Source organism: Petaurus breviceps, unplaced genomic scaffold (assembly GCF_028583685.1).
Source record: "Petaurus breviceps papuanus isolate PSGF00001 unplaced genomic scaffold, PetGlider_PUasm1.0 156, whole genome shotgun sequence".
In the NCBI taxonomy this organism is placed as follows: Eukaryota; Metazoa; Chordata; class Mammalia; order Diprotodontia; family Petauridae; genus Petaurus; species Petaurus breviceps.
The window spans coordinates 14,318,273-14,336,339 of NW_027185720.1; the positions used below are offsets into that span (position 1 = coordinate 14,318,273).

Here is an 18,067-nt window from a genome sequence, read left to right on the forward strand (position 1 = left end):
AGCCAACAGGTCCTTACCAGTACATAGGTTGGCCGGAGTGGCCTGGGTGTGGGCTGACTTCTCTCTCGAAAGAATGAGACTGTCCTGGGGTAGCTCCCTTTCCCGGAAGAGATTTAGAAGAAACAAGACATGGGAATTTGGGAAGTCCTAAAGCAGTCCCCACCCTAGTCAAGAACCCCTAGAAGCCCCTTCCAGCGAAGGCAAGATGGCAGCCATGCCAGAATGTATATCCCAAGGGATGGCGCTTGGCCTTCCCCCCAGCCCTGGGGGGAAGGAAAGGAGAGATGCCCTTGGCATCCTAGCTGTCAGCGAGGGAGGCTGAGGGGAAGAGGGCCACACGCAATGCAGCGTGGACAGCAGCCACGGGGAAAAGGAAGGAGAGCAGCAGGGCCGCGGCGAGGAAGGTGGTCAGGCAGCTCCCAAGGTACCCCCAAACCCCCCAGCGAGAGGCACGGAGGGGGTCGAGGGAGAGAAGCCAGCTCTTCGGTCCCTGGACTGCAGGATGAGCGGGAGACGGGACTTCAGCTCCGTCTCCAGCCGGGCCCTGCTGACAGAGACAGCAGTTACCCCAGTGGGGGCCACCTACCCTCTGGGCCCCCACTGATGCTGCCTCTAGCTAGGACAAGGGGGAGCGGGGAAGGGACGGGCGCGCCCAGCCAAGCCGAACTCAGAAGCATGCTGCTGCTTCTGCTGTTATCACCTACCGCCGCAGACCTCAAGAGCACCACACCACCTCCCATCTCTCTCCGCTAGCTCCTATGGCCGAGAGCCGCCGCTCAGGAAGGGGGGAAGGGTGGGGGGTGACTCACGAATTTGAGCATGTTCCAGTCAAAGACGTAGTCATAGGAGAAGCCCTGACGGTGGAAGAGGTTCCGGAAGAGCTGCCTTAGATAAGAATAATCGGGCTTGTCATCGAACCGGAGAGAGCGGCAGAAGTTGAGGTATGTGGAGAATTCAGCTGGGAAACGGTCGGGAAAGGAAGAGATGAGAAAAAAAACAGTGAGATTCTCCCACCCAACAAAGCATTCCTGTTCTGGGGCAGAGAGAGGCTTCTAAAGCACTGAGTTACATAACCGCCCAAATCATCTTCCCTAAAAATACTTTAATCTCTAAAATGGGGCAAGGAAGGGGGTCAGAATTAAGGGGGGGGGGAAGCTGTCCCTCGGCATAGTAGCATTCCTTTCGTCCATTCTGTATGTATCTCGTTTGTAAATAATTTTTCTATGTTATTTCCACTCCCATTAGATTGTAAGTTCCTTTAGGTTAAGGACTATCTTTTTCCTGTCTTTGCCCCCACCTCCACCCCCAGCACCTCCACCCCCAGCACCTCCACCCCCAGCATTTGGCACATAGTCTTGTTGTTCAGTTATTTTCAGTCGTGTCTGAATCTTCATTACCCCATTTGGGATTTTCTTGGCAAAGTTACTGAACAGTTTGCCATTTCCTTCTCCAGCTCATTTGACAGATGAGGAAACTGAGGCAAACAAGGTTAAGTGACTTGCCCACGGTCACACAGCTAGGAAGCCTTTGAGACTGGATGTGAATTCAGGCCTTCTTAGTAGGCACTTAATAAATGCTTGTTCACTACTGACTGACTGACTGGTGAGACCTGACTTGGCTATCAGGTCCCTTCAGATTTAGCCTAGATAAGAAGAAGGCTTGTCAGAGCTGTGAACACTGGTCACTGTATTTGATCAGACTTAAGGCATATCTAAACTAAAGTTGCCTAGTTTGGCCTTAATGTATATCTTTGGGGGCGGCCAGGTGGCTCAGCGAGTAAGAGCACTGGCTCCAATGTTGGGATGACCTGGATCAAATCCTGGGCTCAGATACTCAGCACCACACCCAGAAATAACTGGCCGTATAACCTTGAGCAAGTTACTTAACCCCGATTGCTTTAAAAAAAAATAATGCACTTCTTTGTTCTTTTCTTATTATTTGTCATTTAAATACTAATTATTTTTAAATATTAAAATTAATATTTCAATATTATTTTTCAGTTTCAAATTCTTTCACTCCCTCCAGCCCCCACCCCCTCTACTCATTGAGAAGGCAACTTAATGTATGTTTTTTTAAACCTAACTTGTGGTTTCACTGGCATAAAGAACTCCTGGGGAGGGAACTGCCTGCTGCCTCTGAAGATAGAATCCCTTCTCTGCCAATTCTAGTCTTAAGAAGGTTCCTCTGTTAATGGGCTTGGAGGATCATTGATGTAGAGCTGAAAGGGGCATTAGATGACCTCCTTTTATTTTAATTCTATCTAAATTTTTATATGTACTTCCTATGCCCCCCATTTGAAAGACAAAACCTGCTCCTCAGCTCCCCAAAAGAGGAGACAGACTCAAGCTGCAGTAGGAGACGATGTTTTTTGGACATCGCCAACATAAAGTTGGTTTTTTGTTTGTTGGGGGGGTTTTGGTTTTTGGTTTTGCTTGACCAGATATATCTGTTACAAGAGATTTGACTTTGTTTTTTATTTTTCCAAGGGGGAGGAGGATGGGAGGGAGAAAAAATAGATTTTTGTTAATTAAAAAATTAAAAATGATGTAAGATCCTTGTGAGTAGGCATTGTGTCATTCTTTGTATGTGTATATCCAGTTCCTTGCTCAGTGTCTGGTACAGAGCAGGAGTTTAATAAGTCTTGATTGACTCTCCTTCATGAAGGATCTCTGAAGCCACTAGGGCTGTCATGTTTGAGCTTAGGAACCTGGCTGTTCAGGGCTTCCCTCGTCTCCGTCCCTGGAAGAGCCAGGGACTGCTGGTCCCGTCTTAGTCACCTTGCCCATTATCCAACCATGCCAACTACAGACTCAACATGGTGGCCTTGGGCCAAGGAGCACACAAGGACGTTGTCAGCACCTCGGACAGCACCAGAGATGCTGTTTATCTTGATACCTGTGTTGTTTCCCTCTTAAGCATGGAAGCTGGATGCAGGGAGTGCTCCACTTTTATCTTGTCTCCCCAGCACAGTGCACTGGCATGTACTAGGGATTTCAAGAATGCTCGTTGATTGACTGACTATTTGATTCCAGGTACTAGGGCTGCTTACAGGGATATCCTTTGCAAAGGACCTCGATGGGTGTAGACATCTTCTTCTCACTAATACGTTCATACTTCTGCCTCTTGGTGGCTGCTTTGAGGCCCTGCCAGGGAAGGGAGCCCAGGTTGAAATACATGAGCACGTAACCCAAACTCTCCAGGTCATCACGGCGGCTTTGCTCTGTAGGGGGAGAGAGAAGGAGACAGTCAGGTACCAGCTCACAGAGCCAGGGAACAAAGAGGGGAGACACCAGAGACCCCAGGAAGCATAAGCCAGTGGTGTCCCCATTTTAATTCTGTCATCACAGAGAGGCTAGACATGGGTTTGAATTCTGCCTTAGACACTTCTTCCTAGCTGAACAGAGTACCCATGGGCAAGGTCCAGCTTAATCTGGACACTCCCCATCTCTTTTTCATGCCTTCTGGAATCCTACAACCTCAGGAGAAGGGATATTAGAGGTCATCTGGTCCAATCTCTTGGCCCTCTGCAGCCTCTCTGACTGTGTAGGGGGAGGGGAGAGTGGCACAGGTCACCCAGTCTCTACCTCCCAGCTGGGGACACTGAATTATGACCACCACCAGCAGCAGCAGTACTAAGTGATGAATAAAGGAAGGCCCAAACATCACTTATGGAGAACTGTATAGGTTTCAACACAGTTTGGGGCAGGGATAATATCATTCATTCTCATGCCCATTATCCCACTTCAGGCCCTCATTTCCTCTTGCTTGGACTACTGCAAAAGCTAAGTGATTGCCTAATTCTCTCCCTCTGACTCTCTGTCTCTCTCTGTCTCTGTCTCTCTGTCTCTGTCCCTGTCTCTCTCTCTCTGCCTCTCCCCCCCCCCAGTGAAATTATTTTTAAAGCAATCCGGGTTAAGTAACTTGCTCAAGGTTACACAGCCAGTTATTTCTGGGTGTGGTGCTAAGTATCTGAGACCAGATTTGATCCCAGGTCATCCCGACTCTGGGGCTGGTGCTCTTACTCACTGTGCCACCTGGCCACCCCTAAGCAATTGGGGTTAAGTAACTTGCTCAAGGTTACACGGCCAGGTGTTTCTGGGTGGATGCCAAGTGTCTGAGCCCGGATTTGATCCCCAGGTCATCCTGACACTGGAGCCGGTGCTCTTACTCGCTGTGCTACCTGGACGCCCCCCACTGCAATTTTTTTTAAATGCACAGGCCCTTCCTCTCACACCCTTGCTCCAAAATTCTCAACAGTCCTCACTGCTTAATCTCACTGACTAGGATAAAACCTGAACTCCACAACCTGGCATTCAAGGCTCCTTTTGTAGAGTGGCCCTAAGCTAACCTTCCAGCCTTAACCCATACTGCTCTCTGTATGTGTTCTGTGATCCAGCCAAATTGGGCCACTCTACATCCCCCAAACAAGCTCTGCCCTTTCCAGCCTCCGTACCTTTGTTCACATCATTTCTATACTTGCCACTACCCCTGATCTAAGAATATCAAAATTATTTATCTGTCCTTCAAGGCTAAACTCAGGGGTTAGCTCCTCCATGAAAGAGGAGCCCCGATTCCCATCTGTGTATGTCTTATATACTCCATCTAGGCTGTAAGTGCTGTGAAGGGCAGGGATGCCTTTGTGGCTCCCCCAGAACCAAGTACAGGGCTATTCAATGAATGTGTGAGAATTTGGATTGACTCTGCATATTTACTATGAAGGTTTTGCTTTTGTTTTTTTCTCTTTTTTCCCCAGTTGGGGGAAGGTGAGAGGGAGAGGATATAAAATTTTGTTAAATAATTTTTAAAAGAAATTTAAAATAGAATAAAAGAATGAATAATTAGCTTAGCCTTTCAAGAAGCTTCAGACCCCATCTGCCTAGACCTGGGAACAACAAATGTCAGGCCAGGAAGACCCAATGGATTGGATCTTGGGTTGGCTTCACTATTTATAGTCCAGGTCAGATGTTCTTTAATGGCCCTTCGGCTATAGATATCAATGAACCTGAGATTCTGTATGTCCATGGTTTATCACTTGACATGTCCACATTTAAGTCCTGCATGGTGTCTCAAATTCATAATTTCCAAATATAAACCTATTACAGTATAGGCTGGAAAGGTAATGAGTTAGCAGACTGTTGAGTCTCTTAAATGACAGTCAAAGCAGTATGAACTTTACTTAAAGGGTAGCAGAGAACCATAGAAGACTTTTGAGCAGAAAAGTGACCCAACTATTTCTTTGCATAATGCAAATCCATATAGCAGTGAGATAAAGAATGGGATGGAGAAGAGAGAACAGGGGAAGTGCCTGTTGGAGGGAGGCCACTGTAATAGTCTGGACAGATGGTCATGAGGGTTTCTGTTCCATGGCAGCAGTACTAATGGATCCTTTCTGGGCTTCAGTCCCCAGTCCAAACCTTCTCCTCCTCCAGGAGGCCTTCCCCGCTCACCGAGGCTATGGAGAGGTCTCCCCTTCCCAGAGCTCCTCCAGTCATTAACGGTCTGGACCACAGTCCTTCTGATGTCAAGTGGTACTGTCTTGCACTATTCTTTAATAGCACATTAATAATAATTATATCACATAAGATCATGTTTGTACATATGTATGATTGTTCTGCAGGATCCTTGAGGACAGAGCAAATAGTAGGGGCTCAGTCAATGTTTTCTCAATGAGGCTACCAACAGCACCTTCACTGGCCTCCATCTATCCTGCCAGAACAACCTCCCACAATCCCAACATTCCCTTGCTCAAAGATCCTCAATGGCTTCTTGTGAACTACAAAATCAAGTCCAAATTCTACCTGATTCTTTCCTCACTGACCTGACATTCAAGACCCTCCAGAACTGGGGCTTCAAATGGATTTTCCAACATTTGCCAGGCCTGGAATCAGGAAGACTCATCTTCATGAGTTCAAATCTGGCCTTCGACACTCACTAGCTGACACTTAACCCTGTTTGCTTCAGTTTCCTCATCTATAAAACAAGCTGGAGAAGGAAATGGCAAACCACTCTAGTATCTTTGCCAAGAAAACCCCAAATTGGGTCACAAAGAATCAGTCATGATTGAACAGCAACAATTTGCAATGTAATATAGACTTCCACTCAAATGGAATAACTTACTATCCCCTGAAAATGTCCAAATTCTTCCAGCTGCCATATCTTTGCTCATGCTGTTCCCTCCACATAGAAAATCTTCCCTAACCTCCTGTATCAGCACCATCCCACTTATCATTCAAGGTCAAGCTCAAAGCACCAGGTTGATGAAGCATTCTCTGATTGCCAGCAGCTGGAAATGACTTCTTCTCTACCTGGATTTATCACTTGCTCCCATCACATGCCTTTAGTCCACATTCTGGGAGTCTGGGTCTCTCTCCCTACTCTGATATTTCACTATTTAAGAGTAACATTCTAGCACAGGGTATCACCAAGAGGAGTCGTTGTTTTGCTTTTAAACAAATTCAGAATGATAGCTAACATTCTGGTTGTGCTTCAAGGACTGCAAAGCACCTAATGGTCTCCCTTGAGACTTAGAACAGTTCTGGATCCTGCCCATTATCCTCATTTTTACAGATAAGGAAACTGAGGTTGAGAGAAGTGATTTGGCCCTGGTCACACAGCTACTAAGTGTCTGAATCTGAATTTGAATCCAGGTCTTTCTAACTACAAGTACTGTCCTCCGTCCACCATGACAGCTGGCTGAATGAATGAAGAGGTAGCATACATTCAGGAAATTAGATTAGTTGGGGAAGAAAAAAAAGATTAATGGGGCTTGAGAGGAAGACTTGGACTGTGATCTAAAACTTCACAATACCATTATTTAGGACCCTAGATCTGGGGTCTAGGGAAGGGAAAACACATTTATACAGCACCTACTATGGGCCAGGAACTGTGGGAAGTGCTTTATAATGATCTCATTTCATCTTCATAATAACCCCTTGAGGTAGATTCTATTTTTAATTCCCATCACACAGTTGAGGAAACTGAAGCAAAGACAGGTTAAGTGACTTGTCCAAGGTCACACAACTGATAGGTATCTGAAGTCAAATTTGAACTCAGGTCTTCCTGACTCCAGGCCTGGAGCTTTATCCACTGTACCACCAGCTGTCTCAGAGGCCATCTAGCCCAACTCCCCCATTTTACAGATGTGGAGACTGAGGCACAGAGGGAGAATGTGGCTTGTCCAAAGTCACACAGGTAGTACAAAGCAGAGCCAAGTTCTCTGTTTTCAAACCCAGTGCTCTTTCCTCTCCACCCCACAGCTCTTGTGATGTAGAAAAGCATGAGCCCCTCATTAAAAGACCCCTGCTCATCTCCCAGCTGTGTGACCCTGGGTGGGTCCCTTCTCATCTCTCCTGTGCTGAGCACATGCTGTTTCGTCAGCTTTAAAATGACAACCTTTGAAAACCCTCCCCTCTCTAAATCCATGACCTTTGTGACTCTAGTGACCTTGGGCAGGTTACTGGACCTGTCTGAGCCTCAGTTTCTTCCTCTGTGGAATGGCCAGACATCCTTCCAGCCTTGGAGCCAGAATCCTACGGTTTGTGATACCGGGCAAGTGACCCTGCTCTCCTTGTCCATAAAGCAGAGATTGGGCTCTGAGGTCCTTGTCTAGGCTCCAGTGGGTACAAAGGCAGAGGAGCCCTGAGCTGTGTCAGGGGAGGCAAGGCCCTCACTGACAAAGGTGCAGATGCTTACAGATTTGCATGAAGTATTTTAATGACAATTTTTTAAAAGATGGAGGGGAGGGAGCATCTGGACCCATTTCAACAGCTCCATGACCAAGGTATGTTTATGCCTTGATTTTTTCTCATAATAGAAAGGCAGGTACCAACACCTCCCCCCACCCCACTCCGGGTCAAGCCTGATTCCCTGAGCCCTACCTCCTTCCCTTCCCTTCCCCCAGCACTCACAGTCATAATTTTACCCACATAGCCTGCCTCAAGTCCACATTGGTTTCTACTCTGAGGGGTTCACATGCTCATCTTGTCCACCTCCTTGTTTCCCAGGCCTGCCAGTGCCTTCCTGTGACTTTAAACAAGCCATTTCCCCTCTCTAGACCTCAGTTTCCTCATCGGTCAAACTGACCTAGTTAACTTTTAGTACTGGAAAGAAGGTTCTCTAGGGTCAGGGAAGGACCTGTCCTCTGTTTTCTCTTAGATCCCTTGTATAAGCCTAGCTGAGGATTCTGTACTAATGGGGGTCATCATCCTAGATCTTAGAAGTCAGCCAGTCAGAGCCCAGAAGCACAGAATTCAGGGTTGGAAGGGACCTTGGGTTCATCTAGTCCCTATCATATAAAAAAGATCCTCATTATAACATACCTGTCCTGTAACACTCTCATTTTACAAGTGAGGAAACTGAGGACCAGTAGCACTCACATATTTGACTGAAATGTGAAGAAAACAATGAATTTTGACAATCAGAAGCTATTTTAAATGTCCCAAGGAAGTTCCTGATCTTGAACAACCTTGAGTCTTTTGGCAATAGCAAGAATCCTTTCTTGATTACTTCACCCTCTCCATTTTTCACCTCCTGGGTTTGCTTTAAAGAGAGATCTCATTATAGAAACCCTGATAATAATAGGTGAGAAGCAGCAGAGTTTACTGGAGTGTGCTGGACTTGGAATCAGGAGAGACCCATTCAAATCCAGCCTCTGACACTCATTAGATGTGTGATCATGGGTCAGTCATTTAACCTCTGAGTTTCTTCTTCTATAAATTGGGGAAATGATGCTAGCACTCAGTTCTAAGATTCAAATAAAATAACATTTAAAGCATTTTGCCAATTTAAAAATGAAATATTTCAGCTGTAAAGTCTTTCATTTTCATCTTTTTCGATGGGTTTCAGACAGAAGCAGGCTTGGGACAAGTTAATTCTGCTGTTATTCTTTTAAATTTAATGTTCTGTGGACTATTGCAAAGGTAGATAAAATGACTCCTTGTTGTGATTGACTAAGAATACCGGGACATAAGCTGCTTCCCTTTTTTAGGATCATTTAAAGCAGCCTCAGGACAATTCCAGTAGCAGACAGGATGATAAGGATGACATATATTTCATACTAACAACTGCTGCTGTTGTTAGTACTATAAATGGTACTACTCTGATGGGGGCTCAAGTCCATCGCCCCAGTTTGGAGACCACGTGGTCTCAAGAGGGCAGTCACACCCATGCTCAGCCCAGTTCTTGCTTTCCCCAGTTCAGGCCACTCACCAATACCCAAGTGGGTGTTGATAGAAGCATAGCGAGCAGTGCCAGTCAGGTTTTTGTTTTCCCGGTAGGGGATGTGCTGGTGGGTTCGAGCGTCCCGGTATTTCTTGGCCAGGCCAAAATCGATGATGTACACCAGGTTTCCCTTCTTTCCCAGTCCCATGAGGAAGTTGTCAGGTTTCACGTCCCGGTGAATGAAGTTCTTAGAGTGGATGTATTCAATGCGGCTGATCTGGTGGGGAGGAAGGGAGAGATGGGTGGTAACTGTGAGTGCCCTGATTCCAAGGAGTTGGGGGAGAGAAAGAAAACTGGGCATCAATTGGTATAAAACCAGGTCAGGGGAAGATCTGACCCCACATGGCTCTCCCCTCCTGTCATAGAATGCCTCCAGGAACTCTACCCTGTCCCCTGCCGTACTGTCCTGCCTTGGTGTTCTTGCTCAGGCTGTGCCCTATGCCTGTAATGCCCTCTTTGCCTTTCTTTATCAGTTGAATTCCTACCTATCCAGCCTGTCCAACTAAAATGCTAATTTCTCCATTCCCCTCTACTGCCAATGATTTTCTCAGACCTCATAGAGTAAAAGAGAAAAAGAAATTCTAAAAAAGAAAGAAAAGAAATAGCCCCTGCCCCCAAGACACTTTGTGCCCCGTGGTGCCTTCAGCTGCCTCTTTAAGGTCTGCAATGTGATTTACACTATTGTCTGCTTTGCCCAACAAACCTGTGGAGAGATGGGCAGGCGAGAGGGCCTGTTGCTGAATCATTTCAGAGTGAGAGGCTGCTTGGTTTCAATGACCTCCCTACAAACAGTCCAGGACCTGAGGAGCCTTCCATCATCGCCCAACAAACTTTCCTCTTTCAAAAGTGTGAGATTATAGGACCAGAGATTCAGGGCTAGAAGGCTCCTCAGAGGAGGAAACTGAGGCCCCACCAGGTTAAAGGATTTACCCAAAATTACACATGCACAAAGAAGAATCCTCAGAGGCCTCTGGTCCGACCTCTTCATTTTAGAGAGGAGGAAGCTGTAGACATTTTAAACTTAACATGTCCAAAAAATCCCTCATCTTTCCCCGTTGACACTCTCCAGGGATGTGAGTGCCCTAATTAAGGTCACATAGTAAGCACCTGGGGTAGGATCCTATGAGATCAGCTTGGGTCACCTTCTCTCCATCCTGGCTTTTGGCTTCTATTGACTGTCAGGTCATTCTCTCAACTAATTCCAGTGTCAGGTATCTAGCTTATGGTCTTCTCCTCTGCCACTATGTATGGGGATGTTGACATTTGTGTTGACAAGTCCTCTGACATTCTGTCCCCAGCATCCTGAGCCCCAACCCCCCACTCCATCATGCTCCATCTAAGTCTGCTGAGTGTCCTTGGAAAAGATGGCAAAACAGGTCTAACTTCATGCATGTCCTCATCTGGGTTCTCATTTATTCTTACTATTACTGTTTAAGTCGGTAATGTTCCTCTTCTGTTCTCTCCTCCCCCTACTTTTTTCGGACTGAACCTGTGATTTCACTGATACAAAGAATTCCTAGTAAGGAAACTGTCTCGACCAATACAGATTAGGACCTGATCCTAATTGGCAACCCACTAATCTTGGAGAGCTTCCTGGAGGACTAAGAGGTTGAATAATTTACCCAGGGTCACACAGTCAGGATGTTTCAGAGGCAAGACTTGAACCAGGGTCTTCCTGCCTCTGAGACCAGCTCTCTGCCCACTAAGACACTCAGCCTCTCACTCCACCTTGATCCTCTTTGTATCTCGTTCCCCACAGTGACTGCTCCAAACCCAGGCTGCCAACACACCCACACACCATCTCACTCCACTGAGGGGATGGAGAACATCCAATGGGAGTTTCCTCCTCTGTCCCTCAGATGGCATCAGCATTCTCTTTCCTCTTGGATGCCAGGCCCCAGACATGGCTTTTTCCCATTACCCACCAGATATCATCCCTTTATTTCCCATCTCGTCCCCAATTCCCTCCCACTCCTCCCAGATCAGTCACCGCTGCCTGTCTCTCTGGCCTCCTCACTCTTTCCCCTGCCACTGGCTTCTTCCTCTCTACCTACAAACACACTCAGAACTTACTAATCCTTAAAAAAAAAAAAGGGCTTCCCTTGGCCTTTCCACATCATCCAGCGTCCATGCTTTCTTCTTTCCTCCCTTCCATCCTTCTTTTCTTCCTTCCATCCCTGCCTAGATTCTCAAAAATTTGTCATCTGTTTCATCACTTTGTGACAAAGTCATCTGATTTTCATACTCCATTCATTAATGAAACTCATGTGAAGTCACAGAGGATTCCTAAATAGTAGCGTGGCATTCTGGGATACCTCCCAGATTTGTGCTAATGCTTGGTAGCAGTGTAACCTTGGGCAAGTTACAACTTTTCTGGGTCCCATTTCCTGGACTGTACAGTGCGAGGGGTCTAGACTCCTTGGCCCCTGAGGCCCCCCATCTCCCAGGAGGAGATAGCCTGGCTGTTTACCAGGGTTACATGCTCAAGTGACCCCATTCTATCCCTTCTCCTCCCACAGATCGCCCCTACCCTGTCATCCTCTCCCTGTCTACTATCCCTACTGCCTATAAACATGCCCATGTCTCCCCAATGCTGAAAAAACCCTCGTTTGATCCTTCCATCTCCCCAGTCATCTTATACATCTTCTGAAAGGGGTTGGGGAAGGTTTCCTGTAGAAGCTGGGATTTTCAGGAAGCCAGGAGGTCATCCTGGAACAGGGGATGGCCAGAGAAACTGCCCAAAGCCAAGAGACAGAGGCCCTTGTTTGTTCATGGCCCAGCCAGGAGGTGGGGCCACTGGACCAGAGTCTGTGTTGGGGAGGGCGGTGGAGGAAGACTGGAAGGCAAGGAGGGGGCAGCCAACGACTTAGGAACAGACAAATGTGAGGAAGAAGGGGGACGTGGCTTCAGCAGAGAGACCCAAACTCACCATCTGGTCGGCCAAGAGAAGGACGGTCTTGAGGCTGAACTTGCGGGAGCAGAAATTGAACAGGTCTTCCAGGCTGGGGCCCAGTAGCTCCATTACCATGACATTATAGTCCCCCTCGGCGCCGCACCACTTGATGGAGGGGATCCCCACTGCAAGGGGCAGGGGGAAAGGGCATCATTGCAAGGTCACCCCAAGTCTCCCTGCCCAGCCCCTGGTGGTGGAGCCCCAAGCCCCGACAGACCCAGGGCATTCCCTTGGTCAAGGACTTCTAGGCTCAGAGGACCCCCTCCCAGGGACTGTGGCAGGGAGAGAGGAGGTGCCCAGAGGGCTCAGAAGCTCTCACCATGGGCCAGGCCAGGCCTGTCTCCCTACGCTGTGCCCCCCCCCCTCCAGCAGAGGCCACATGTCCCCTCAAGGGACCCACTTACCTCCCCCCTGCATCATCTTGTAGAACTTGCTCTCAATGTGCAGCTGGGGGTGCTTGGTCTTCACACATTCCAGCTTAATGGCCACCTCCTCCCCAGAAGCAATGTTGGCACCTGAAGAGAGAAGCAAGGCAGGACAAGGTCAGAAGGAGATCATGGGAACAGAACTGGGAGGGCCCCTAGAAGAGGGAATGCCAGAGTTAGGAGGGGCCTTAGAACATGGAATGTCAGAGTTAGGAGGGGCCTTAGAACATGGAATGTTGGAGCTGGGAGGGAACCTCAGAACATGGAATGTCAGAGTTAGGAGGGGCTTTAGAACACAAAATGTTGGAGCTGGGAGGGAACTTTAGAACATGGAATGTCAGAGTTAGGAGGGGCCTTAGAACATGGAATGCTGGAGCTGGGAGGGAACCTTAGAACATGGAATGTCAGAGCTGGGAAGGAACTTTAGAACAGGGAATGTCAGAAATGGGCGGGAGCATTAGAACAGATGATGTCAGAGCTGGGAGGGGCCTTAGAACAGACAATGGCAGAGGTGGGAAGAACTCTAGAATAGGGAATGGCAGAGCATAGAATATTAGAACTGGACAGAGATTCTAGAGAACATCCAGCTCAAAGCAGCCATTTCTACAGGGTGAAGGGACTTGTAGGGAGCATTTCCATAGTGTTTCAAGGTTTGGACATATCACATCATTTGATCCTCACAGTGACCCTGGGAGGTGAGGTATCTTGCCCAGGGTCACACAGCTAGTCAGTGCCTGAGGCTGGATTTGAACTCAGGCCTTCCCGACTCTAGGTCCAGAGCTCTAATGCCCCACGTCATCGAAGCTGTCCAAGGTTATCTAACATGTGTCAGAGTCAGGATTGGAACCCAGGGCCTCTGCCTTCAGAAATCTAGGGCACTTCCTACTATCCTGTCACCTCCATTGTCTTTCTGTCTCCAGCCCCTTCTTCACACCTATTGCCAGCTGGTGATGCTATGATGCACAGAGAGACCTGAGTTCAAATCCAGCCTCAGGCAGACAAAAAATCTTCATCTCCCTACCTAATTGTAAGCACTGTAAGGGAAGAAGGGATTTCATTTTATCTAAACAATCATCCCTGAGCCTGCACTGCATCACAAACTTAGAATTATACTGGGGAAACAAAGTAAAAGACGTAATCATAGGCGAGGGAACAAGATGTGCCAGCGTTACATGGGGGATGGCCCACGCGCACCACTGGGACCCACAGGATGACGAAGAACTCGAGGAGGGTCCCAGCACACTGCAGGCCCTTCTTCACACCTCACGGATGAAACCCCAGACCCGTTGGAACACCTGAGTCCCAGTGCTTGGTAAACAGCAAACATTTAATAAATGCTTGCAAGATGAATGGCTAGGGGATGTTAGACTGGATCTGATATCCCAGCTTTGTTTTTATTTGCTCCCTACCCAAGTTCACATCATAGATTCATTCAGTAGCAACCCACCCACATCACCGTGAGAACACAAGGGGGGAGACCCCAGACCCAAAAGCCAAAGGAGCCACTTCCTCTTCCTCCCATTCAACCTGGCCCTCTCTCCAGGTGTCTGTCCAGTCGACCCTCTATCACCAAAGGGTGGCTGGGCCATTTCCACCGAACCACTCATTATTATTCATTCATTCCACATTTATTAAGCACTTACTGGGTTCTGAGCACTCCCGAATGCCATGGGGTGACACCATTCCCATCTCCATGTAGCTGATCCCACAGTGAGGAGGGTGGAGGGTGGTCATCCCAGAGTGGCCAGAACATTGGACGTGGAGCCCACAGGCAGGGCTCACGTTCCAGCTCTGCCACTATCTGTGTGGCCTTGGGCTAGTCATTTCCCCTGGTTACCTTAGCTGCCTCCCCTGTAAAATGAGGAGGCTGGACTCCTCTCTAGACAGAAGGTGACCCTGATCCAAAGGGCTGTGAAGCAGCCTCATCTCTGGCAGACAAGTTCACACGTGGATCTTCCTCACAGGGAAGACATCCCTGGGGTGGGAAGTATGACCCGGGACTCCCCTTCTTCTTCCCCAGGATCCTGTCCTGCCTGAAACTTACCCTCAAAGCCTTCTGGGGAGCCATAGCAGCTACCCCTCCAGAAAGGTCCCAGTCCTAGGCCAGGGCTTTGGGAACACTAAGCTACCTGGGGAACTTGCCTGGCTATTGGACCACAGAGGCCAGTTTCAGTCCAATGTCTGGACTCTGCCTAAGAGTGAGAGGTATCCCGATGTGCAGTGGGATGCCCTGGGAGGTGACCCTCCCCCCACCCCAGGTCATCAAATAGAGGCTCATCAGGGTTATTGTGGAGGATGGGACCTTTGTTCAGGCAGGTGTTGGACTCAATGACCCCGGAGGTCCTTTCAGTTTCTACAATTCTCTGGCTCCTTGGAACGGATCCACCGGACCTCGCCTTTGAGCCCCAGGCTCTCTCCTACGCACATTTCTCAGCCTTACTGCTGTCTAATTCTCGACTTTCCCACCTTGGTCCTGGAACCAGCTTGGTTCCCTGGGGTTAGAGACGGTCTACACCTGATCCCAGATTACCCTTCTACCTTTGGCTCTTCTTGCTGCCACTAACTCTTGGTCCTTAGTTCCGGCACCCACTCTTCCTTCCCTTCTCTGCTCCCACACACTTCAAGGCACGATAATGTGCCATCTCTAGGGTCTGGGACCACACACAGTTAAAAAATAAAGAGAAAGGCTTTGGGAAAGCAAGAATACCTCCGGAAGAGAGATAGGAGGGAATGTACCTTCTCTTCTTTGTAGAGGTGGAGGCAGCGGGAGCAAAATGTCACATACGCTGGCAGACACAGCAGATGGGGCTGGTTTTGCTAAAATGCTTCCCCGACCTCACTTTTTGAACTTTCATTTTTCTATTCATCCATCCTTCCTTCATTTCTCTTCCTTCCTTCCTTCCTTCTCCCTCCCTCCCTCCCTTCCTCCCTTCCTTCCTCCCTCCCTCCCTTCCTCCCTTCCTTCCTCCCTCCTCCCTCCCTCCCTCCCTCCCTCCCTCCCTTCCTTCCTTCCTGCCTTCCTTCCTTCCTTCCTTCCTTCCTTCCTTCCTTCCTTCCTTCCTTCCTTCCTTCCTTCCTCCCTCCCTCCCTTCCTCCCTTCCTTCCTCCCTTCCTCCCTCCCTCCCTCCCTCCCTCCCTCCCTCTCTTCCTGTTTTTTGAGGCTGGCTCTCCCTATCTCACCCAGGCTAAAAGCTCAGTGGTTACTCTTGGGTTGGTCCCATTACTAATCAGCACAAGGAAGGAAAAGCACCTACTGTGTGCCTGACACCGTGTTAAGCATTCTACAGATATGATCTCATTTGGTCCTCACATCAGCTCCAGAAGGGAGGTGCTATTACTATCCCCATTTTACAGTTGAGAAAACTGAGTTAAATAGAGGTAAGTGACTTGCCCGGGGTGACGTATCTAGTCAGTGCCCTAGGCCTTCCTGATTCCAGCCCAGAGTCTGCTTCCTTTTCCTATTTCCCTCACTGTGGGAATCTATATTGACGTGATTTGTTTGCCCAACTGCAGACTTGAGAAATCTGCCAGTCTTGTTCTCCCCCAGCGTTGGGACGTAAGTTTTCAACACTCTGCCTGGCTCTTTTGCTCTTTGTGGCTCTATGGAAAGGGGAGAGGGGAGGGCAATATTTGGAAATGAAGTAATGAAACAAACAAGATATATTCACAAATTTTTAAAAAGAGAATATCTACTAACAACATCTCCCCAGTCCAGACTGGGTGTTTCTAGTTTGCGAGCTTCTCTTGTCCCCTGGACTACTTGGGCTCTCCACAGAACCCCCTCCCCACTCAGTGTCCTCCCCCCCCCCCCCCCCCCAGCCAATGTGACATTGGCCACTAGAGTGCTCTGAATGGAGCCTCTGCACGGCTCAGGATTCCAAGCCCATTCCCAGCCAATCTGGGGATCTCCTGAGCACTTGGGGGACCCCATTCCCATATAATCCCTAGGTAACAGCTCCTTCCACCTCTAAAGGTGGAGAGGAGAAAGATTCTCTCATCAAGGATATTAGTGCAGGTTGCATCCTTTGCCCAGAACAAAGAGACTAATTTAATCGGGCAGTGCATTTCCTCCAAAGTCCACACAAGACAAGGCTTCTCCTCAGATCTACTGCCCAGCAGGCCCCCAGGAAGGTGGGGGAGGGAAACTTCCCCATCTCCCAGCATCTCCTCCAACTCATGAACCTAGAACGTGGTTCAGACAGTCCCTCCCCCAGGGCCCCATTTGCCTCCCAGCTGTCTGGCAAGATGGAGGCTCACAGATTCTATCTATGGGTCAACCACAGTTCCAACGTGCAATCAAAAACTAAACAACTACTTTCTTCTCGCTCTCAGTTTCCTTAGCCAGCAATGGGCTAAAAGATCCAGGGAGGGAGTAGAACCACCCTCCCCAAATACCTCTGAAACCAAGACAAGCTCACAGCCATGGAGGTGCCTTTGTAGGGTCTCAACTATCCTCATACCCAGCCAGGAAGGGCCACAAAAAACTAGAGAATCTCAAAGCTAGAAGGAACATCAGAGGTTCACAAGTTCAGTCCAGACCTGGAAAGGCAGACTGGTCAATGGATAGTGCAATGGCCTTAGAGTCAAGTATGGAAGACACAGGCTTGAATCCTGCCTCCTCAAACACATACAAGCTGTGTGACCTTGGCAAAGTCACATAGCCGCTCTAGACCTCAGTCTCTTGTTCTGTAAAATGAGGAGATTGAGCTAAATGACCTTCAAGGTCCTTCCAACTCCAGATCTACGATGCTATGAGGCAATGATCCTTTGACATCTCTGAGCCTCTGTGGAGGGGAACTTGGGGGCTTGAACTAGGTGGCCTTGGGGGTCTTTTCCAGCTCTAAAGTTTTGCTCCTGTAACCTGAGCAGGTTTTGTAGCTGCCTTGACGAGGGGTTTGGGAGACCTGGAAGATAGCTACACTCTTTGTGTTTCTTCTTCTCCTGTCTGCTTCATGGCCCCAGCATCACAGAGCATCAGAGCTGAAAGGGGCCTTGGATATCATCTGGTTCAGGCCCATCATCACCATCACCATCCTCACCATCATCATCACCATCACCATCATCATCCTCACCATCATCATCACCATCACCATCATCATCCTCACCATCATCATCACCATCACCATCATCATCCTCACCATCATCATCACCATCATCATCATCATGAGTAAGAATAATAACCGACATTTACAGAAACCTTCAAAGTTTACAAAGCTCTTTTACATAATTATCTTGGTGGATCCTGAAAACAAGCCTTGGAGATAGGCAGGACAGGTGTTATTATCCCCATTTTACAGATGGGAAAACTGAGGCTGGTGGAGGTCAAGGCAGTTGCTCAAAGTACCACACCCAGTAAGTGGGATGAAGGGAGGATCTGAAGCCAGGTTGGTCTACTGGGCTGCTGGGTCTTATTTGACAGATGGAGAAACTGAGGCCCAAGTAGCCACAGTGAATTAGTGGCAGCACTAAT

General features: G+C 48.4%; 1 protein-coding gene across 7 annotated transcripts in view; it reads right to left on the reverse strand.

The window, feature by feature from the left end:
• CSNK1E (casein kinase 1 epsilon) overlaps positions 1 to 18,067 on the reverse strand; it is a 66,340-nt gene that overhangs the window by 11,473 nt on the left and 36,800 nt on the right. For 5 of the 7 annotated variants that reach the window (XM_069082140.1, XM_069082136.1, XM_069082138.1 and 2 more), the window contains exons 3-7: positions 12,577 to 12,687; positions 12,149 to 12,297; positions 9,208 to 9,436; positions 3,050 to 3,220; positions 810 to 958 (exon numbers count right to left, since the gene is read on the reverse strand). In XM_069082140.1, the coding sequence (XP_068938241.1) occupies positions 810 to 958; positions 3,050 to 3,220; positions 9,208 to 9,436; positions 12,149 to 12,297; positions 12,577 to 12,687 (809 nt within the window). Of the gene's footprint in view, positions 1 to 17; positions 98 to 118; positions 545 to 809; positions 959 to 3,049; positions 3,221 to 9,207; positions 9,437 to 12,148; positions 12,298 to 12,576; positions 12,688 to 18,067 lie in introns of those variants that run through there. The other 2 variants (XM_069082142.1, XM_069082141.1) reach the window with 2 other exon arrangements.